The 25,105-nt window shown below is 34.7% G+C and overlaps 1 protein-coding gene across 1 annotated transcript in view; it reads right to left on the reverse strand.

The window, feature by feature from the left end:
• USP32 (ubiquitin specific peptidase 32) overlaps positions 1 to 25,105 on the reverse strand; it is a 258,739-nt gene that overhangs the window by 62,236 nt on the left and 171,398 nt on the right. The window contains exons 9-11 of the mRNA XM_007481750.2: positions 24,452 to 24,514; positions 8,833 to 8,916; positions 2,986 to 3,047 (exon numbers count right to left, since the gene is read on the reverse strand). Of these exons, the coding sequence (XP_007481812.2) occupies positions 2,986 to 3,047; positions 8,833 to 8,916; positions 24,452 to 24,514 (209 nt within the window). The remainder of the gene's footprint in view (positions 1 to 2,985; positions 3,048 to 8,832; positions 8,917 to 24,451; positions 24,515 to 25,105) is intronic.

Below are 25,105 nucleotides of genomic sequence, written 5' to 3' on the forward strand. Positions count from 1 at the left end.
TTCATAACCTTTGGCCATTTATCAATAGGATGATGGTTCTTATTTCACAAAGTGCTCAATTATACATTGTGGAGAGGAGACCTCTATCTGAGAAACCATACAAAATTTTCCCCCCAAAATTTTTCTGTTCTTCTTCTGACCTTTACTACATTAATTTTATTTGTACAGAAACAATTTCCAATGTAACAAAAATTATCCATTTTATATCTCACAATGCCTTCCATCTCTTGCTTATTCATAAATTCCTCTCCTATCCATAAATGAGAGGTAGTATGTTCCCTGTTCTTCTAATTTGCTTTAGATATCTCCTTTTATATCACATATCCATTTTGATCTTATCTTAGTGGATAGTGTAAGATATTGGTCTATACCTAGTCTGCTAAACTACTTTCCAATTCTCCCAGTATCTCAAAAACTTGGTTCTATATTTTTTGTCAAATACCAACTTATTATGATCCCATGATGGTGAACCTATGGCACATGTGCCAAAAAGGGCATGCAGAGCCCGCTCTGTGGGCACTCCTACAGTCATCTGCCAGAGTTCATTACTAGAAAGCCAGATGGATTCAGGGCTGAGCTGTTCCCCTCCCCCTCTCCATGAGCCTCAGGACATTCCTTATTTCACCCACACCTCAGCCCAGCAGCCCAATGTGAATGCTTCCTCCCTCCCCTCTCTGGGGAATTGGGGGGAGGGGGGAAGGCTAGCATGGGGCACACTTGGTCTAGGGGGTGGGGTGGGAATAGAGCCTAATATTCCATCTCTAAAAGATTTGCAATCACTGCTAAAATCTTTTACTACTGTTTGTAGAATGTCTCCAGAACCAGAATAATTAATGAGAAAAATCAATGTCTCCATTGTAAATCTGGCTCAAAGTTTGTAGAAACTGAAAATTCAATAAGTAATGAATGTTAAGTTATGTCAGGAAAAACTTGACTTCATAAGGTTACAAGTTAATTCACTTTCAACAAATGTTCATCAAATTAAATTCTGAAGTCTAAAACAGGTAGAAAAATGGAAATCAAGGAAGAGGCCAGTAAATGATTTTTACTTACATTTTTATTTAAAATTTTAAATTCTTTAAATAAATATATCAAGTATGATGTTGAATTGCTAAATAAAAAAAAAGGATACATCTAAAATATAGTTTTGAGAGCTAGCAGGGTAAAATGGAAAGTGTCCTAGATATGGAGAAAGAGGATTCAAGTTCAAATCTGTCATTTTCTACCTGAGAGACCTTGGGCAAGTCTCTTACTCTTTCTGGGTTTTAGTAGCTCATCTATAAAAAAACAACTGTTGAATTAAATGGTCTCTCATTTCTCTTTCAGCTCTAAATCTTATGGTTACACAGTGTTCTTTTTAAATATGAAAACTAAATTCAGTATCATAATAGTTTGTTGAAAGCCTCAGAATATGAGAAAATCTGGGTTCAAATCCTACCACTAACATATACTGGCTGCCTAACCCTAAGCAATTTCCTCATTTCTCATTGTTCCATTTAACTCTCTAACATTAAAATTTGCTGAGCAAATGCCAACCAGAATTGGGAAAGGGATATTCATCACCCAGAGTTTGCTATAATAATAAAATAACAGATCATTTTAAAAATTGTATATAATGACTTTGGGTGGTATACAATGCTATAAGAAAAACTGAAATTCATAACATACCATAAAAATCAGGGCTGCTATAACATTCTCAATTGAGTCTTCTTAAATCTCATTTGTTATCTCTTTTTTAAATAATGGTTAAAAGAAATTAAAGAAACACAAACCTTCTAAAACATCTGCCAACATTTGAAAGCTATGAATGGGTATGTTAAAATGGAAGTGTGTTTAAAACAAGAAGAGAGAAAAAATAGAATTAAAAAAAGTAATTGTATTTTTAAAACAGTACCCTTACATTTACTATTTAAGGCAAATGGATTGCCTAGACAAAGCACAAAATGTGATCATTTAATCATTGGTACTTCTATGTTCAAATAATGAGTTTGTTAGAAAATAGTAACAAACATTTACATAAGCACTTTAGGGTTTGGAAAGTACTTTAAATTATCTCATTTCCTCTTCATAACAATCCTATTTATCTCTATTTTATAGATAAGGAAACAGATTGATAAAAGCTAAGCAACTTGCCCAGAGTTACACAATAAGTTGGTATTTGAGATAGGATTTAAACTCAGGACTTCCTGCTTCAAAGTCAGGAACTCTATTCAGTAGACATACTAAATGACCAAAGGGGATTCCACACAACCTAAAATCAAGGAACCCTAAGTACATACTTCCTAGTTATGATACTATATCTAATGACAACCTCTTTAAATTTTAGTTTCCCAATCTAAAAAACTTGAGATAATCCCTACCTCTAATTAACTCAGAAAGAATACTGTGAGGATCAAATGAAATAATGGATATTTAAGTGTTTTTGTAAGAAAGAAATCATACACATGAATATGATGTATATTATCCAGAACTCTCTCAATCAGAGGCTCAAATAATTATATATTTTTCTGTGCCCTATTATAAGAAACTCAAATGCCAGGCAAGAAAATACCAAAAAATACCACTCAATTCATTGAAGAAAGCAATTTTTATGATATGCCAGAACCACAAAAGATTCAACCAGCCTCTACCTGTATACCGTAGTATATAATAATTTGATATTCATATAACTATAAAGAACTAAAAGATTCTAAAAGGCCTTCTAACTACTTGAGACTTAATTATATTCAGAATTAATTTTAATATTAAGGATATTTCATGTCCCGATTCTCTGAAATAGCAAATCTACGAATTTGATTATTTGATATTAAGTCAAATTTATTCAGAATTGGACAGAATATCTCATTCTCTGATTTAAGAAGAAACATATAGCATTAATTATAAGAGTCAACTGTGAATGGTAAAAATGTTAACTGGCATCTAATTTTGTTACCCACCCACCCCAGCTCTGAAATGCATACTATGGAGCAAACATCCCACACTTACCTAATGATTTGTCCTTCTTCTTCTGGAGTAGCAGGTCTTAAACCCAAGACTATATGGCACACCTAGGAAGAAGAAAGAGGAATCAAGAATTTACCAACACATGCCAATGACTAACTTACTGAGAGTATTAACAAGTACAAGGCATGAGGCTGACTTCCTAGGCAGGATCCTGGACGAATAAGGTCAAAGCTTCAGTTTGACGAATTCCCTGTAAAATCTGTAGAGTTAACTGAAAAAAGTATTACAGTTTTAGCTAGCTTTCATATAAAACAAATAGAGGCTAATTTTAAAAACACAATGTGAAGAAGAGCAAAACTGACATTTTATGAGGAAGAAAAAGATTTATTAAAGTGGGAAAAGGACTCCAGAGAAAAACAGAAAATATATGCCAAAAAGCAATTCAATGAGCTGTTTTCTCCACCAAGGAGAGGAGATCCTAACATTGCAAACCTTAAAGTAGCTCTACAGGGGGGTAGGAAGAATACCAAAGAGAATTAGGCAAAGTAGCCAGACTGAACTAAGTACAGTAATATATGGAATTCCATGTTGTGAAGGCAATGAGAATCGATATATAAGCAATCTGAAGAAGAGAAAATACCAAATGTGTGGATAGAAGCTCTACCTTATTTATGTCCTACAATAGGTGACCAACAGATCAACAATAGCTGCTGTTCCACCTATATAAAATTTTTATGAGAGTCAACTACATATGAATCAAGGGACTCTTTAATGAAAGCATTAGCAAGGAACAAGCAGGCTTTCACAAGCAAAATTTAACAGTGGATCACATCTTTATAAATCAGAATTAAGTGAGATGAGAGATCCTATTGTATCAAAATTGTTGATTATGAAAACATTAAATTTAGAAAAACAAACCTTATGACAAGCTCTTTTATTACATCAAATTGTCTCTTATTCCTACATTAAGATCATTTAGGATTCCTTGGAAGATTTAATAAAATAGCTATGCTGAATAACTTTTATAATAAGCATTGGGAAAGACATAAAACAAACAGTGGTAAGCTTGTTAAAGGTATTTACAACTGTGATGGAAGTTGGAATAGGGATATGTATGATGAATATAAGTAAGCTGCAGCACATTACCAAATACAACCTCTATAGAAAAGGAAAGAAAAGATGTCATCAAAGATTACAACATGGATAGGAGAAGACAGGTTGGTCAAGAGTGAGCAAGGAGATCAACACCTCATACTCTACACCAAGATAAATTCAGAATGGGTGAATGACTTGAACATAAAGAAGGAAACTATAAGTAAATTAGGCGAATACAGAATAGTATACATGTCAGACCTTTAGGAAGGGAAAGATTTTAAAACCAAGCAAGACTTAGAAAGAGTCACAAAATGTAAAATAAATAATTTTGACTACATCAAATCAAAAAGTTTTTGTACAAACAAAACCAATGTAACTAAAATCAGAAGGGAAGCAACAAATTGGGAAACAATCTTCATAAATCTGTCTTCATAAAACAATCTTCATAACTTCTGACAGTTTTAATTACTCAAATTTACAAAGAGCTAAATCAATTGTACAAAAAACTCAAGCCATTCTCCAATTGACAAATGGGCAAGGGACATGAATAGGCAATTTTCAGTCAAAGAAATCAAAACTATTAATAAGCACATGAAAAAGTGTTCTAAATCTCTTATAATCAGAGAGATGCAAATCAAAACAACTCTGAGGTATCACCTCACACCTAGCTGATTGGCTAACATGACAACAAAGGAAAGTAATGAATGCTGGAGGGGATGTGGCAAAGTAGGGACATTAATTCATTGCTGGTGGATTTGTGAATTGATCCAACCATTCTGGAGGGCAATTTGGAACTATGCCCAAAGGGCACTAAAAGACTGTCTGCCCTTTGATCCAGCCATAGCACAGCAAGGTTTGTACCCCAAAGACATAATAAGGAAAAAAACTTGTACAAGAATATTCATAGCTGCGCTCTTTGTGGTGGCCAAAAATTGGAAAATGAGGGGATGCCCTTCAATTGGGGAATGGCTGAACAAATTGTGGTATCTGTTGGTGATGGAATACTATTGTGCTAAAAGGAATAATAAAGTGGAGGAATTTCATGGGGACTGGAACAACCTCCAGGAAGCGATGCAGAGCAAAAGGAGCAGAACAAGGAAAACACAGTACACATAGACTGATACACTGTGGTACAATCAAACATAATGGAATTCTCCATTAGTGTCAATGCAATGTCCCTGAACAATCTGCAGGGATCTAGGAGAAAAAACACTATCCACAAGCAGAGGACAAACTGGGAGTAAAAACACCGAGGAAAAGCAATTGCTTGACCTCAGGGATTGAGGGGATATGATTGAGGAGAGACTCTAAATGAACACCCTAATGCAAATACCAACAACATGGTAATGGGTTCGAATCAAGAACACATGTGATACTCAGTGGAATCGCACGTCGGCTATGGGAGGGGAGGAAAAGAAAATGATCTTTGTTTCCAACGAATAATATTTGAAAATGACAAAAAAAAAAAGAGTGAGCAAGGAGAGATAGATAGTTAGGGTACTGGTATCCCTAACAGTAAGGAACAGTAAATTCTCTCTTAGCACAGTAAGTGGATACTCACTATGGTGAATTTTGACAGAACATGGACAAGTTAAAACTAGATGGGAAATCTCCACTGCTAGAGCAAATTCCCGATATGATGGGATAACAGATCAATTTAGATATGTAGGATAGGAACCAATTTTTATTTTTCAATTTTTATTAAGGACTACATATATTTTATAATCTAACCATTCTTCTCTTGCCTAAAATCTAAAATTATGACAGTGATAAGGGAACCCAATATCAGTGCGAGTAGTAGAGAGGGTGAAAGTAACATCTGAATGTACACATCATTAAGAAATCATGACTAACAGTGATACTATGTAGTCAAATCACACATTCCCACATTAACTTACCTTCTATAATTCTTGTCTAGGATCATAATCACAGGGACATTTGGAAAGACTGTCTCATTTAAGAAATCCCTTTCTGACATGGAAATCCAATAAGTATACTGACTTAAATTTTTTTTCTGTGCCTCTTCATATAACCTTGTCCTGTTTTAAAAAATTATATTGATAGGACAGCTAGGTAGCAGAATGGATAGAACAGCAGGACTGGAGATGGGAGGGCCTGGATTCATATTTGATCTCACATTCTTCCTAGCTGTATTAAGGGCAAGTTACTTAATCCCATTCACCTAGCCCTGCCCTTCTCTCTTAAGACAGAAGGTAAAGGTTTATTTGTTTGTGTGTGCCTTTAAATGCCAAACAGAGAAATCCACAATTAATCCTACAAACAGGAGGAGCCCCTGTAACTTCTTGAGGAGAGAAGGAATGTGGCCATATCTATGATTAAGGAATATCAGTTTGAAAGTTAAAGAAAAAGGGGTTGGATTCAGTTAGACTAATTAGAAGGATATTACATTAATATAAGGTAAAAGGAGCTAGGGGCTTGAATTAAGATGTAACTGAGAAATTGTGGAGGAAGAATCCATAAGACTTGGCTACTTATTAGATATATAAGGTAAGGGAATAATGAGGAAGCAAGGATGCCTCCAAAGTTGTGAACTAGAGAGACTGGCAAAAATAATATAACCATCAACAGATATAGGAAAGTTTGGAAGAATGAGGTCAGGGAGAAATACAAGTTCTGTTTCAGATATGAGGAGTTTGACATGTCTCTAAGACATATCGAGGAGAAATATAACTTCAGATGGAGATTCAGATCTGGTGCTCTGAACAGAGATAAGGACTAGGTATAGATTTGGAATCACTGAGATTACATAGACAGAACACAGTTTAAGACAAATCCAAATTAATATCAGTTCTTGGGTTTAGATGTATTGTTTTCCTAATTTTGTACCCAAGGAATAAAAGCAATTTGGTTATAGTCAAATTCTTGTGTACATTCCCATTATCTGCTTCCTAATATTTTATTAAAATTTTTATACTGATTCATTAATGGAATTGGTCTAAAATTATCTACTTTATGCACTGTTGGTTTGAATATTAAGACCTGAGTGATCTCTTAAAATGAATATGTTAAGATTTTCTTCAAAAACTAAGCTGCCCAGCTCAGTCTAGCAAAAAAACAAAAAAAAAAAACCCTGCAATTTAACCACATACTAAAAGTGAATGTGAGGCTTTAAGCACAGTTAAAATATGTGCTTACCTAGAAAAAGATTAAAACCTCACAAAATATTTCTGCAAAAAGCTACCTTATACAACTTAAATAAAGGAAATAAATGAGTGAAATATAAGGGGGAAAGGCTGTAGTAAGTAAGTATGAAAATAGTATAAGACTCCTAATTTTTACTTGTTGGAGCACTACCTTTCAATAAAACAGACTGCAACTTCCCCATGACATTGTATTTGTTCTTCTGGAGTTATTGCAGCTTAAAAAATTATGTTCCTAAGCATCCTAAGGTGATGAGAGAAAGATCAATCAATATATTATAACTGAAAGACAGGAATGCTTAGACAAGACTTAGAAAAGAAAGCTGCAACATTAAAACTAGGGGGGAAAGCAGCACGATGAAAACAACAAAACATTAACAAATAATATATGCCACTATGGAAAAATTTTAAATGAGATAAATTGTTGATCTACGTTCAATCTATGTATGACTGAGAGTGATACACATAACATTTCTGAAGATACTTTATGAAGTCATCAACCTGAATTTCAGTAGGAGATTTTAATACATTGTAGAACAACTTATTGATTTAAATTGATATTACAGGTTTATGAGGTGGATTCTAGGTCCTAAATAAAAAAATCAGTCAATAATAGCCAGGAAAGACAGATTTTCTATTTTCATAAAACTGCTGTATGAGACATTTCAGCTTGTTAAGTACTATTAAGAATATAACAATTCTATATTCTTCAGAGTGTCATTTCCTGGATTTATAGAGCTTGGGAAACTTTTGAAATATGCTTAATTATGAATTGCATTCCTAACAAGCATGCAATAATGGTATGAACTACAGGAAAGAGAAACATTTAGCAAATATAAACCATATCTTGAGTGATGGAACCAGCCATTTTTGAGGAACATTCATATGCATACACATACATAAAAACACATAAAGAGGAATATGATAGGTTAAAGTTTCATAATACTCTCAAACACTTATTTCAAAGGTGGATCGGAAGATGTTCATGCTCAGAAAGGTTTTATAATGAGGATGCCTTTCCTGAATTATTTTGGAAACTAAACCTCAGAGAAGAACAGCCATTTCTGATTCATCATATTTAACAGAGAAAGAGATTTAGTATAAACTATAAATACTTAAAAGCCTCACTTGCCTGGATATTTGTTTCTGCCTTCCCCAGTCAATCTTTCTTGGACCTGTCAATGAGCGGCCAAATTGAAAGAGCCTTCAAGCTGGGATAATCCACTAATGGACAATACATCCCTGGCAAAATTAAGAGTTAATTCTATTTTTGATTTAGTTTTAACTAACAGCACTGGGAAAAGAAGTGATTAGTAAAGAAGTGTACAGAAACATTTGAATTTTAAGTTGCTTAGTTAATGGGAAGAGGCTTTAAAATGGCTAAGAAAGAAAATGGATTTAAATAGCTGCATTTCAATTTTCTATTTCTTAGATCATGGTTTTGAAAAACTTTAAAGACAAATCAAGATGATGACTCAATTCATCTTAGTTAGTAAATGTCTATATACTCATATCCAAAAAAAAAAAAAAAAGAATTTCAACATGAATTCATTAACAACAGGAAAGGCTTAAGACTGCTGGTAGTGCACGTTATACCCACTGAAGAAGGCTTATTTAGAACTTGAATACATACCTGGAAAAGGAGATTTAAAAATTCATTGGCAAGAACGTTTTTCACACTCCAGATCTGATAGTCCTCCAGAGTAAGATGGCCCCTCTGGAAGAAGAACACAACACTTAAATTAAGTTGTGTTGGAGAGTATCTTACTTTTTAAGGAGAAATTAAAATCAAAGCTAATTTTAAAATTTGTATTACTCATGCTCCATTTCAAAACAGTGAGTGCTATTTGATGCATATGAACCATGTCAAAACAATAAGTAGACATAATGGCAATTTAACAAAGGAAATTTTATTTTAAAAAATACTTGAGAATAGTGTTTCACCTATGAAAAACCACATGAAGGTACTATGTAAAATACAATTGTGAATAATTAGATTACCTCAAAAGAAGTCTAAAATTGTTCTTTTTTAAAAAAATAAAATTTTTGAGAAACAACATAATGGACAAAAATGTCTGCCCTTGATTACAATCACATAGAAAGCTAGAGCTTAAAGCTTTGAAGGCTATTTAATCCTATCTCTCATTTTATAGCTAAATAAACTGAGGCCTAAGGAGGTTAAGTGACTTATCCAAGTTTATAGGGTAATAAGTAATAAGACAGACTTGTTTTTTTCTTAAATTTTTCTAAATTCAATTTTTTTTGTATGTACTTCTAAAACTCTCTATTTCTCACCTCCCTGTGCCCTACCTAATGTTAAGGCCAAAAAAAGGAAATCAAACTTGCTACAAATATGAATAGTCAAGCAAAACATCCCCCAATTAGTCATGTCTAAAAAATCTCAAAAAGATGCTCCAATTTGTATTGAGTCAATCAGCTCTCTATCATAATGTGGATAGCATGATCCAAAATAAGTCTCCTAGATTTGTAGTTAGTTATTGCTTTGATCACAGTTCCCAAATCTTTCAAAAATGTTAATTTAATTTTGCTACAATATAAATGTCATCTTAGTTCTGCTTGCTTCCCTTTGAATCACTTCATCCAAGTCTTCTTAAGTTTTTCTGAAAGGATCTCATCATTTTTTTTTAAATGTCATTTTCCCTCCATTACATGAAAAAAGTTTTCAACACTTTTCAGAGAATACCGAGTCTTGATTCTCTCACACCCTCACGCCCAATGCCTCATTCCCTTTGAGCTGGTAAGCAATCTCATATAGATTTCATGTATGGATTCATGTAAAACATTTTCCCATATTAATCATTTTGTGGAAGGAAATGCAAAATAGAAAAAAAATTAAGAAAGTGAAAAAAGATTGCTTTGTTCTTTTTTAAAGCTTATTTTTTATTTAATAATTGATTTAGAATATTTTTCCATGGTTACATGATTCATGTTCTTTCCTATCCCCCTCTCACAGCCAACAAACAATTCCACTGGGTTTTACATGTGTCATTGATCCAGACCTATTTCCATATTATTAACATTTGCACTAGGGTCATTGTTTAGAGTCTATAAACCAAATCATATCCACATCAAACCTTGCAAACAAGTAGTTATTTTGCTTTGTTCTTGATTCAGACTCTTATCAGTTATTTTCTCTGGAAGATGGCATTTTTTTATCAGGAGTTCTTTGGGACAGTTCTGGATCACTGTATTGCTAAGAACAACTATTATTCACAATGGTTCATTGTAAAGTATTCATGTCACTGTACAATGGTTCTGCTTATTATACTCTGCTTCAGTTCATGTAAATCTTACCAGGTTTTTCTGATTTCCTCCTGTTTGATATTTATTAAACCATTATTCCATTACAATCATATACTATAACTTACTCAGCCATTCACAAAATTGATGGGTATCTCCTCAACTTTCCAAATATTTGTCCCCCTAAAAAGAACTGCTTTAAATGTTTTTGCACATATATGTTCTTCTCCCCACACCTTTCTTTTTATCTCTTTCAGATACAAACCTAGCAATGGTATTACTGGGTCAAAGTATTTTGAACCCTTTCATCATAAATCTTAATTGCTCTCCTGAACGACTAAATCAATTCACAACTTCCCCACAACAAAGCAGTCATGTCCCAGCTTTTTCCATATGCCTTCTAAGATTTGTCATTTTCCTTTTCTGTCATGATAGCTAATCTGACAGGTTGGAAGGTATATCTCAGAGTTGTTCTAAATTTCATTTCTCTAATAAATAATGATTTAGAGCACTTTTTGCACATAAGCTTTAATTATTTTGTTTGAAAACTGCCTGTTCACATCCTTTGACCATTTATCAATTGGGGAATGACTTACATTCTTATATATTCAACTCATTTCTCTACATATTTAAGAAATGAGACCTTTATTTGACAAACTTGTAAAAATATTTTGCACTATTATTACTGTGTATTACTATGCATCTTATTTATCTGTTTAGTTTCTGTCCTCTACCTCCCTAATTTACCTCTTTTTTTTTTATCAGTCCCTCCTCTTAACCCCCTTTCCCTCCCATTTTACTGTAGGGTAAAATAGCTTTCTATACCCAATTGACTATGTGTTATTCCCTCATTGAGCCTATTCTGATAATAGTAAAGTTCACATGCTCTCCTCTCCTCCCCACTTCCCCACCACTATTTAAAGCATGAGAAATAATTTATCTCACTCTATTTTTCCATTCCTCCTCCTCCCAAGGCACTCCTCTTTCTCATGCCTTAATTTTATTTTATTTTTCATATCATCTCATCATATTCAACTCACCCCTAATGACAAAAGGGGGGGGGGAGGATGCCGAAGCTCTTTTTTGGATGATGGCTTTTAGGTAGTCCAGTAATTCCTAAATTATCTCTCCAGGATTTACTTTCTAGGTCACTTATTTTTTCCCATGAGATATTTCATATTTGTCTCATGGACTCATTAGCTTCTGCTCGCATAATTCTTTATTTTTAAGGTCTAATTTTCTTGACTGAGCTTGCAAAAGTAACCTATTGCATTCAGCCAATCCTGCTTTGTAAAAAAGTTCTTTTCCTAAGTGAATTTTTATACCTCTTTTTCCAAGGGACCAATTCTACTTTTTAAGAAGTTCTTCTCTTCTTTGGATTTTTGTACCTCTTTTTCTAAGTGGCCTATTCTGTTTTTTAAAGATATTAAATTCTTCAGTATCTTTAAATGCCACCATTTTGAAGCTGTTGATTTTTTCCCATGATTTTCCTGTATCATTCTCTCTTTTTTTCCCCAATTTTTTCTTCTACTTCTCTTATCTATTTTTAAAATCCTTTTGAATTCCTCCATTAATTCCTTTTGGGCTTGAAAACAATTCATATTTGTCTTAAAGACTTTGAATACAGCAGTTCTGACATGTCTTCTTCCGAGTTTGAATCTACCCTACCACCAAAATAACTTTCTACACAGTGTCCTATTTTGTTGTTTGCTTCCTGCCTTTTTCTTATACTTTAGTTTAAAAAACTGTTAAAGTTGGGCTCTGTAATTGTGGTAAAGGGAGTTTCCAAGTTTCAGGTTTTTTATGCAGCTGTATTCAGAGCTGGCACTACGGGTCTATGTGTTTTCAGTACTTCAAAGGTAGTATGATATAAGGAGAGGAGTGTTTAATACTCTCCAGGCTTATGGCTCTACTATGTGATTAATCCCTATTAGTTCAACAGTTCTTTTACTTTCAATTTTATTAATTTCTCCTTTGATTTTGGGGATTTCCAATTGAGTCTTTAACTGGGTATTTTTAATTTGTTCTTTTCCTAGCTTTTTCTTAATTTCATGCCCAATTCATTGTCATTATCTTGATTGAAATTAGTTTTGAAGAATTATTTAGTTTTCAATTAATTTTAAATTTTCCTCTTTATGAACTCTTATTGATTATAATTTTTATTGCATTATGAACCAAAAAAAGTTGCATTTATTATTTCTGCTTTTCTGCATTTGGTTGTGATGTTTTTATGACCTGATACATGGAACTATCTTTGTATATGTACCATGTGCTGCTGAAAAGAAGGTATATTCCTTTTAATCCCTATTCAATTTTCTTCAGGTATCTATTAAATCCAACTTTTCTAAAATTTCATTCAATTCCCTTACTCTTTTCTGATTTATTTTTTTGGTAAGATTTATCTAGATCTGATAGAGGAAGGTTAAGGTCACCTACTAGTATAGTTTTACTATATAATTCTTCCTTAAGATCCTTTAGTTTCTCCTTTACAAATTTGGAAACTATACAATTTGGTGCATATATGTTGAGGACTGATATTTCATCATTGTTTATACTGACTTTTGTAATTACTTTTCTTATCTTTTCTTATCAAATTTATTTTTTGCTTTCGTTTTGTCTGAAATTGTGATTGCTACTCCTGCCTTCTTTTTCTCAGTTGATGCTGTAAACCTTAAAATTTCTTAGACTTATAAATGTTGGAAATTTCACCATTGGGAAATTTCATACTTGAAAAATTTCCTATTGATAGTGGGAACTCTATTGGAATGTGAACCCCATTGGCATGGGAGGTTCCTCCTCCTCCCTTCTTAAGATTACTTTAGGACAGAAACCTTTTGCTGAATAATGGAAAGGGCTTTGACCTATGCTTAAGCATAGAACAGGAATTTCTTTGAGTCATGACTGATTTTAGAATTGATACAATAGAGATACTTGGAATGACAGAACCAGGTCTTGGAAATTACAATCTCCACCCTACTCAGTCCTAACAGGATTTAGGAAGGGCTGCAGCATAGATCAAAATTTAATTATTCCAATCTCTACCCTACTCAGGGTAACAGGATTTAAGAAGGGCTGTAGAAAAGAATCAAGATTTAATTATTTGAGAATATGACCTTCAACAGACATGTGCAAAGCCACAGACCTCTGGGCAGTCCTGGGTTAAGCTAGAGCCACCATTGGCACAGGGAAGACATGGACAGTGATTGGTAGATGTGAGAATGGAGGGGAGGGAACTTGGATGGTTTGCTTAAAGAGAGAGGGGTCTGAGGACTGGGGGGTGGTTGGTTGGAGAGTTTTGGCTCTGAGTGTTTGGAGAGGTGCTCTGAGAAGCTTGCTCTGAAGGAAGCTGGAGGTGGAGGCCCCTGAGATTGTTTCTCCATTTTGGTCACGTGAGTAATAGGGACTGATCTCCTTTCTTTGCCCCAGCTATCTAAGGGCTTGGGCCTTTTGGCCCAGCCTAAACAGAAGGGGTATTTAAGCCCTATTCCCTTCTCTCCTCTTTCTCTCTCCCTCTCTCTCTCTCTCTCTCTCTAATACCTTTCTTCATCCTGTTTGTAATTAAACTCCATAAAAGGTTGACTGCTGACTTGAGTTTTCATTTAGGAATTACATAGCTGAATTCCTTGGCGACCTTAAATTAATATATATCAGTCTTTTAAAGTGATTTCCTTGTCACAATGCCCAATAGATTCTGCTCCAGCCTCTTAACTTTACTCTGTCTTCCTGCCTTGAATGAGTTTCTTATACACAACATATAGTAGGACTTTGTTTTTTAATCCATTCTGCTATCTGCTTCTATTTTATGGGCGAGTTCATCGCATTCATATATAGTGATGATTACCATCTATGTATTCTCCTCCATCTTTATTTCCTCTTTTAATCTTGCCCTTTCTCCTTTTACTCTATCCCGCCACACCAGTGTTTTGCTTTTAAATACTTCCCCCTTCCTTTTTTTACTCTCCTTCACACCAACTTCCTTCTTATTCCCTTCCTATACTTCTCTATAGGATCTTTTAATCACCCCCCCCCCCAATTTTTCCCTCCTTTGTATTACTCTCCTTCACACACACCCTTTCCTTATTCCCCGTCTACTTCGCTATAGGGTAAGATAAGATTCTATACCCCAATGAATCTGGCTGTTCTTCCCTCTTTGAACCAATTCCAATGAGAGTAAAGTTTAAATATTGCCATCACCACCTTCATCCTCCCCTCTTTTTAACAGTATTCTACCCTCCCCATGCACCTCTTTATGTGCTATAATTCACCTCATTTTACTTCTTCCTTCCCATTTCTTAGTACAATCTTCATTCTGTTTAAGTCTGGTCTTTTCTTCAGGAAATCTGCTATTTTATTAAATTCTTTTATTTTATTAAATGGCCATACTTTCCCCTGAAAGTATATAGTCCATTTTGATGGCTGGTGATTTTTGGTTGTAAATTCAGTTCTCTTGCCTTCTGGAATATCATATTCCAAGCCTTTTAGTCCTTTAGTATGGAAGCTGTCAGATCCTGTGTAATCCTGATTATGGCTAGATGATATTTGAATTTTTTCTTTCTGGCCCCTTGTAGTATTTTCTCCTTGGCCTGGGAGCTCTTGAACTTAGCTGTAACATTCCTGTGAATTATTATTTGGGGATTTTTTGCAGGAAGTCATCTCTAGATTCTTTAAATGTCTATTTTTCCCTCTTGTTCAAGAATATCGGAACAGTTTTCTTAGATAATTTCTTGTAATATGATGTTTAGGTTTTTCTTTTTTGGTCATGATTTCCAGGTAGTCCAATTATTCTCAAATTGTCTCTCCTAGATGTATTTTCCAGGTAAGTTGTTTTTTCAATGAGATGTTTCATATTTTCTCCTATTTTTATATTCTTTTGATTTTGTTTTATTGTTTCCTGATCTCATAGTTTTTAATTTGCCCAAATCTAATTTTTTAAAGACTGAGTTTCTTCCATGACCTTTTGATCCTCATTTTCCTTTTGATCTATTATATTTTTCATGGCACTCTATTTCATTTGATTTATTTGTCTCTTTTTCCCAGGAGGTCAATTCTGATTTTTAAGAAACTCATTTCTTCATTGGCCATTTATGCCTCTTTTCCCATTTGAACAATTTTGGTTTTCTAAGTTGCTATTTTATTGTTGCATTACTTTCATTTCTTTTTCCCATTTTTTTCAACCTGTCTTGTTTGATGTTTTAGTTCTTTCTTGAGTTCTTCCAGAACCAATTTCCATATCTTCACTGCTGTTGCAGAGGCTTGAGAGTACTTAGTGCTATGGACCTCCAGACCTCACTGCCAGGCCCTGTGGCTTCAAGGAGTGGGTCTGAGGTGTCCTTTTGTTGATGTAGCCCACAACCCAGTATCCCAAAGTTGCCTACACCCTGGATCATAGGATTTTGCCATAGGGGGCTATCTTCACTGATTCAGCAGAGGCTTGAGTGCTCTCAATGCTATGGAACTCCAGACCTCACCTGCCAGGGCCTGGGATTTCAAGGGATGGGTCTGAGGTACTCTTCTTTCGGTATAGCTGACAACCCAGCATCCCAAAGTTGCCTATGCCCTGGTTCAAGGAGGGAAAGGGGAGGAGGGGGTCAGCCTGCCTTTTTCTGTTTCCAGCTTTGCTTCCAGTTTCCCCTTATATTTGGCTCTTGTCCTTTTGAGGCATCTTTTAAAGATAGGTTCGGAAGGATATTCTGAGAGGTTTCAGGATTTCACTGTTACTAAGCTACCATATTGGCTCCACCTCACACCACACTCCATCATTTCTTTAGGTGCAATAACAGTTTGAGGGGATTATGGGGCTTGAACTGGATAAAAGCAGATGGTGCCATATAAGAAGTATCTTATGACTGAAAAACATGAAGTCACAGTCCCTTAGACTATTGTATAAAAACAGAAAGCAACCAAATAATGAATCAATCCCGGGAGAGAACTCTATGTTTAAGAGATTCCAATTAGAGCCAATCCTCTAAGAGGAAACTGCTCTTTTGGAGGAAATAAGAAATTCTCTCACTCCAATGATCACACCATTCAAGAGTCTGGATTAGTAGCAGAAAATACATCCAGCTGGAAATAGAGTGAGACACAGATGACAAATTGATAATTAATTGCACAAAAGATAAATCACCTTATGAGAGGAGTACCTTTGAGAAACATAACCCCTTTCACCAGCAAAGAATAGTAGGACTTAAGAAAACGAATTCCAGACTAGGAATTATAAGTTTACCCCTTTGTCTCTGGTGCCTCATTACCAATGTACTCAATGTTTAAGCCTGCTTTTCCCATAGACCTCATTTGTATCTTTCAGAGTCTCCCTCAGCCAGAATATTTTGTATCAACTATTCTTACTATACAAGTACTATACAATTTTAGTAAATCCCTTTTTTAAAGAAACTAAGTCTAGAAAACTATTTGTTAATGTGAAACATACTAGTGGTGGCTTGTGGGTAAAAGTAAAAGATACACAGCCCCTCAGGATAACCAGTAGAATCTGGAGAATTGTAGCTGGCCACATTAATGTGGTTGAGATCTCATCTAACAAAAAATAAGTTTGTAGAGTGGTCCCAGTGAAAGTGCTATAGAGGAATTTGTTAATATATTCACAATCGGTGATAAAGTGACATGTTTATACATATGGATCTGTATTTTATGCTTACAGAAACACAAAAATATACAGTGGTACTATCATTTTCTTCAAAACCAAATTAATTTTAAACAAACTAAAGTAATACAAAATATTTTGACAATAGTCTTTATCAATATTTTCTCCTCCCCCCCTCCCCAAGTTCAAGGAAGACATTCTACTTCTTAATAATATTGAAAGACAGGACAATAGACATTGCTGAAAAAAGGATAAAAAGAGAGTTCCATTGCTATTTTTTCTCCAAAAGAATTGGGGGTGGGGTTTTTAAATATAAATAACAGGTAAAGGATAAGAGGAGGAAAAAAGGTACTCATTCTACTGGTTTTAAACAATGGTGAGATTTATTTGTCAACAAAAGGGAAAAGCAGCTCTGCAAAATATGACAAACAAATAATAGGGATTGACTGAATAGATAAGGTATATTTTGTGACTATTTGGGGGGAAAGGAGCAATAATCCAGGGAAAGAGACCCAAAATAATATCTTTCAGTTTTCAAATTCATAAATTTGCACAAAGGCATGGAGGCATTTTATATAGTCACAGAGAATCCTACCTATAAATATAAAATAAACACTACCATAAGAGACAAAAATTCTTGACTACTTTGAACTCTCAAGTTTGTTTTATTAGTATGTCTCTTGACTTGGGTGAAGGAATGTTTAGGCATGCTAGAAAATTAAATGATACAATGTGAAAGGTAAGGGAATATAAAAACTCGCTTTCATAAAACGCTTTGAGATTTAAAAAGTACTTTCCTCATAGCATCAAACCAACATGGCAAAATTTCTATTCACAAAAAGGGCCTATCTTGAAATCAGCAAGTTCAAATCTTGCCTCTGATATTTAGGATGTGGGTAATCCTGAGCAAGTCACCTCTCATTGCCCTAGATAACTTGCTCAGTCTATGTGATACAAATAAGCTTATGATCTGCATCAGTGGAGAAAGACTCCATACCAGGAATTCACTGTTCCAATGAAATCACAGGTCTAGAATTATTTTTTAATTTTTCCTTACAATAATCTAATGGAGAACGGTGGGTAACCAAAGTTTCACTATTTTCATTTTATGGAGAAGAAAACTGAGGCTCAGAGAAACAAACTAACTTGCTATGTCTTACAAAAGCCAGGAAATATCAGTGTACTAAAGAACTCAAGCTCAGATCTTCCAACTCTTTCAATTATACCATATCGAGATCAGACAGTACTAAGTTGTTTCGTTATTGAGCTAACAGAAAGAATTCAATTAAATTCAAACAAACTTTTATTACATATCTACTACACTCATAATTTTGTTAGCTACTATATGCAGAAAAAATAATGAATAAGCTAGTGTTTGTCATAAAGTTGTTTACTGTTTAGGAAGGAAAAAAGCCAAATCAAGCTAAAAAATAACATATGGCTAATTATAAGAGGCAACAGAAGAATAAAAACAAAATTTTACTTGGGACTAGTGGGGGAGGAAGTGTTCCCATTAATATTTGGAAAGATTACACATCCTTTAAAACCAAAAGGCAAATTGATCTTTGAACTTATGTAACCCCATAAATATTCCTGAGCTAATGGTAGTTTAAATAATGGGTTTGAATGACCACACATACTGCACAGATTGAATACTCTAAAGGTATATGTCAATAAAGTACACTACCTGTGTCTGGCTCTGTGATAAAAAGTTCAAGACTAAACAATATACCATTGACACCACAGTGTCAAGGAGGAGGGCATGTCCTTTTTCAAAAACTACACCTTTCATCCTTGGAGCAAGAATCAATTACTAATATTAGTAGTAGTTTTGTTTTGATGGTCAAATTTAATAGCTAACAAAAAAAAACCCTCAGTACAATTTCATTATTTTGACATTTGGAAGAGAATGACAGGCTCCAAGAAATCAAAATGAAACACAGGAAAGTAATGATTTTTATCAAATTTGTACTTAAATCTTAATACTCAACACAGTAAATTACAGCATTGTTTAATTAAAATAAAGATGTGTAAAATTAAGCATGTAGCTATACATTTTGAGATAAAAGATCTCTTCCCATTAACCAAAAAAAAAAGAAAAAAGAAAAAGAAATGCTGCAACACATAGAAGATAAGGTGCTGGACTTGGAGTCACAATAATTTGGATCCAAAAACCTGTCTCAGACACTTACTAGCTGTGTGACCCTGAACAAGTCACGAACATCTGAGCCTCAGTTTCCTCATCTGTGAAAATAAGGGGAGTTGGACTCCATGGCCTCTAAGATCCTTTCTAGGTCTAGATCTATGATCCTATAAATACAAAAATCTTTAAATAGGAAAAAGTGCAACAAATGGACAATTTTCGTTATTAGAATTACATTTATTTTTCATCTTTTCGTGCTAAGCATGAAAATTATAAAAGCAAAAAGTAGTGGTAAGGAAACACAGGCAAAGTTATCTATAATGTCCAAAACTATGCCTAAAGAATGCACACACAAACCAAATATCTCATAACAAACTTAACAATTTGTTTTAGTTAAGATGGACATTTTTAGTACCACATCTGACAAATTCACAGTCAGTGCTCATATATACTTTTTGCTTTTTTCTACTATTACTTGTAGTTCTACCTCCAAGAAAATCACTCAAAATAGAAGTTTTATTAATTCTAGGTATCCAATACATGCTTGAGCCAAATCATGGGGTTATGCCAGAAGATAACAGATAGTCACAGTTCTGAAGCAATACCAATTGGAAGTTGAAGATAAACTTGGGAGCAATTGAGGGAAAAGAAGTGATATGCTTCAGCTGCTTACCTGTCCATGGCAAAGTCAATTACTATTTACATAATTTGCCTTTTGTTGAAACTGTTATATAGAAGACTGGGACCTCATTTTGGGAATTTGATATGGCACCAGCAACAACATTACATATGATGACCCCAGTTAGAAGTCCTTCCAATATAAGCTGAGTAGGTCTGAAGCCCAGCATGAGTATGTGCACAGAAAGTGTCACATTCTACTAGAAGAAGGGATCTCACCCTCATCAATGGCATAAAGGGGATGAAGTTTCCTGCAGCCCTCCTGTGGTGCCTGAAAAAAAATAACACACTATCCCAATCCCACTCTAATTCAGGGCAATCTGACCATTCTGAATAGTATACCAATGGAATTATTTTTAGTGGATCCAGCAGATACCAGCATTTCTTGGCCTGTTATCATGTTCACATAGGGTATGAGAAAAAACTATCTTTGTCCCTGCCTACAAGCTTACCAGCTACTCTTTGAAAAAGTTGGCCTATTAGGTGCCAATACTTTGGAGTATTAGTCTAAGGAATTACAATTTGATAAGCATCCAATACTTCAGTTGTGCTTTCCATATTAGGCACATGTTGTGTGTGTGTGTGTGTGTGTGTGTGTGTGTGTGTGTGTGTGTGTGTAAACCCTCAAAAGACTTCTGTGAAATCTCTTTCCTTTATCTCTTTGCTTTATTACTTGCCTATCAGTCAGTTTTGTTTTCTGTTTTAACTTGGTTTCAAAATTACAGCTGCAAGAACGGGTGAGTAAAAAACCTTTTTGATTCTCCTTAAATTAAGCTGTTTTAGATCTTAGCAACAGGGCCCTAAGGTCCTGGCTAGCAACTGCCTAAATTAGGACCAGAAAATCCTTCTCCCCATGTGTTTACTTTAGAAATATGGAGTCACAGACAGTTCAGAACTTAGCTAACAACTGGCGTTTCAGTAAATACTTTGTTCTTTTCTTAGTACAAGCATTGGTCTGCACCTTACTTAACAGCTGGCTCATCAGCCCCATGACCAATCTTATAAATACAGAATTCCTTGTCTCTCTGAAAGAGCTCATCCCATGGAACTTATGGCAAAATCTAATCAACATACTACTTTCCCCTGAGTTTTTGATTGTTGTAATTTTAATATTGTATTTCCTTGAAGTACTCAATTCTCAGTCAAACCAACCAATTGCTCCCTCTAATATTCAACAAATTGAAGAACTAAATACTCGACAGGAGCTTATAGAGGAAAGTCAGGGAGAGGTTGTAACTTTTATAAGAAGCATTAACAGAGAGTTAAGAACATTTTCAGAATCTCTGCCCCACCTTGCTATGGACAATAACCCTCTTAACGAACCCACCCCTCCCCCTGCTCCCTCGGCCTCAGAAAACCCACCCACTCCTCATGCTTCCGACCCAACACAATTGACTCTAAGTTCACACCCTACCCATACTTCTGATCTTAATCCCTTCGTGGTCACCATAGTCTAGGGAACAGAGTCTCCCCAGAGGGAGTTCCAGCCAGAGTCAGCCTCCCAAGGGACTTTTTCTATCTCATAGATCCTTTTGAAGGAGGCCCTTTGAAGATCTCTTGAGAAAAAGTCCCTTGGGAGGCTGACTTTGGCTGGAACTCCCTCTGGGGAGACTCTGTTCCCCAGACATCCTTGCTTAAGACAAATCTTGTGGTGAGTGATAAAAGACTGACTGACTGATCTCTCTCTCTTAAGACTCAGGTCTAGGCCATGTTGGCTTAAGGCCCTTCATACTTATTTCCTTTTTCTCTCTTTCTCTCTTTTCTTTAATTCCACATTTGTATTAATTAAAATCTCTATAAAACCCAGCTGACTTGGGTATTTGAATAATTGGGAATATATTCCCTGGTGACCACCTTATATTTGATTTAAAAACCAAGACACTGTAGTGAAACATATTTTCAGCGGTCAAATTTACTCACCCTCTCTTATATCTATCACAATTTAAGGCTCCCGCCATTTTAACTCACTACAGTTTACAACAACAACCATTTTAATTATTACAGTTTATGTCTCCCACTCTTTTAACTGCCACAGTTTATGGCAAGACAACTATTTTAAATATAACAATTTAAGCCATATACTCTTTTAAATGTTACAGTATGTGTGAAGAGGCTCCTTAGCAAGCAACATACATAACTGGAAATCTCGTCAACCTACTGCAAAAGAAGATGGTTGAAAGAAACTGGACTGGAAAAAGTTTTGAGGGGGACATTTCCAATGGCTTCTCCTACTTTGAGCAACAGGCCTTGCCCCTTGTACATCCTGATTCAGACATCTCATAGCCATCTTAAACTCAACATAACAAAAACTAAATTTATCTTTTCCCAAATAATCATTTTCCTAACTTCCCTCTATAACTATCAAGAGTACTACACCATACTGTTTGGAGATAGATCTGTAAGGTAGGCACCAGCTTCACTCTTTTAACAGTATCCAATGTGTGGCCAAGGGCTATCGATTTGCATAACATCTCTCATACATGACCCCTCTTCCTTTCTCTTCTATATCACTATGACAGTAACATAGTCCTGATGCAGGCTCTCATTACCTCACATCTGTACTTTTGCAATAGACCATTGCTGAGTCTTCTTAAAGTCTCTCCTCCTCTACTTGACTTTATAACTAACAAATTCATAAAAGCCGTAACACTTGGCCAATAGGTCCTTAGTAGAAAGTATCATCATCAACATGGTGTCATCTTTCAAGAGATATATAATATGTGAAGTCAGAGACAAAGGTGATACATCTGCTAGAATGTCTATAAAAGACAATTCCCCACATTTGCCACTGCTGATTATCAAAGAGAAAAATAAAGCAGGACATACTTTCCATGAACAACTGTCTGTCGCAGGCACAGAGGTCATAGCCATCCACACTGGCAAAAATTAAGAAGTCCATGAAGAACAGAAAAAGGCCATAAGACTTTTTTTTTTTAAACTCTTACCTTCCGCTTGGAGTCAATACTGTGTATTGGCTCCAAGGCAGAAGAATGGTAAGGGCTAGGCAAGGGGGGTCAAGTGACTTGCCCAGGGTAACACAGCTAGGAAGTATCTAAGGCCAGATTTGAACCTAGGACCTCCTGTCTCTAGGCCTGGCTCTCAATCCACTGAGCTACCCAGCTGCCTCCAAGACATTTTGATAAAGCAAAAAATATTTATTAGGAACCGATGACAGACATAGACTTTAAGGATTTGTACTTTGCTACAATTTGACACACAAATGACATATCAAAGAAGATCAATAATTGGGCATATAAAACTGACCACATGAGATGGTAAAAGTCACAGTCATTGTCTTTATGAACAGACCTGTGTAAGTTAGGATTGAGAGATCTCAAAATACTACCAACAGAAGGGTGGAGGCAAAATAGACAAAATAGGTAAAAAAGACTTCATGGACTGTACTTCACGTTCTTCTAAGAAACTTAGTAGGACTAGAAACAGAAGCCTAGAATCTAATAATCTATGATGTCCATCCCGAAAGAAATCAAATAGATCTTTTTATCTAAGCTAGCCATTACTCCCTAAGCCTACAGGCTTACTCTCTACAACTCTTTTCCCACAAGTATGATATCCATTAAAGTAGAAATAATACTTAAACTAAAAATAAACACTCTAAAATTCTTCCTTTCAATATAATATGCTACACATTATTTCCATTTGCTAGTCTAGCACTACTTCATTTCCTATCCAAGTAAAATGGCTTATACTCAAGGATACCTAGCATGATGAATTAATTCCAGACAAAGACATCGGAATGTACAGTTAAGTCTAGAGATAAGGTAAGCAGATGTTTAAAGCTCAACATGCAAGGGAAATGCCAATCCACATAGCAGAAAGAATACTTTGGGATGTTACTTTTTACAAAAGTACACAGATGTTTATTGTCAGAAAACTGCATTCCCCATAATACATATGAATTTATTTTGGGCTATCATATGATCCAGTGAAGGTTCAAAAGACTAATAATAATAATAATAATAATAAAGAGGGATAACAATTTTTAAGTAGACAACAATAAGGGTTCAAGTCTCATTATTTCCATTTAATGGCCTTGTAACCTTGGGCAAGTCACTTAAATTATAAGGTTATCAGATTCTTCATCTATAAAATTCTTTATCTGTTGAACTTAATGATCTCTCAAGTCCCTTAAAGGTCTAAATCTATTATTCTATAATCTTGGGAGTTGACTCTTACTCCATATTAATGTTTATCTTGGCTCTTTTAGCAAGCACATATACCAGGCACAAGAGAAGAATTAAAATGAACAAGGATAACGATAACAAAGACAAAAGAACTCCCTGATTTTAAAATGCCTTTAATTATATTCCACTTATTCTTTTTTCAGAGAGTAATGACTTAAGAATATCACACAACTATGCATTGCAGAGTAGTTGCCAACCACCATCATATAAATTCCTATATCACACTATCAATGAAGTTTCTAAAAATTATAAATCACAGGTAAAAGAGACTATATAATATTTATTAAAATGCCTAATGGCAACAAAAACATAAAGGTATATGACAAATGCTTTTAGATGACAAAAATAAGTTTTATTAAAAACTCACCTTTGTGGTGTCATGTGCATTCAATATTCCTTCTACAATGGCTGACAAATCCATGTGCAGTTCCTTTAAAAAGAACCAAAAGAGTAACTAGAAACTGTAAGTAAACAAGTTTTATTATACTCTGCAGCAACAGGAAGAAATATTGAATATATATTATTTTGGTCACTTTTTATAACAATTTTAATTTAGTATGAACAGACTATTTGTTTTGACAAAAACAAGAAATAAATCTGAAACATTCAATAAAGATATTCCATTAGATTCAACAAAGTTATTAAAAATTCAGTCATTTTCTTAGCATAATTTCTAACAGATTTCTAGAATGGTTAGACACAATTCCACAAACAATGCATTTACATATTTGTCTTTCCAAGACACTTTCTATGTGTTGTCTTAGCCAATTTGCTCAGAATGAGGTAAAACTAAAACCACTGAGCTGTTTTAATTTGCATTTCTATTGCAACTTGGAAGAATCTTCTATATTTAGCAGTTCACAATCTTCTTTTAGGAATTTATTTCCTTTGAACACTTATCCACTGAGGAAAGCTCTAACATACAAACATCCCAAAATATTTGTAGTAGTCAATCCAGAACTGGAAACACAAAGTAGATACCCATCATCAAATAAGGAATGATTAAACAAATCTAGGTATG

Source organism: Monodelphis domestica, chromosome 2, assembly GCF_027887165.1.
Source record: "Monodelphis domestica isolate mMonDom1 chromosome 2, mMonDom1.pri, whole genome shotgun sequence".
NCBI lineage: Eukaryota > Metazoa > Chordata > Mammalia > Didelphimorphia > Didelphidae > Monodelphis > Monodelphis domestica.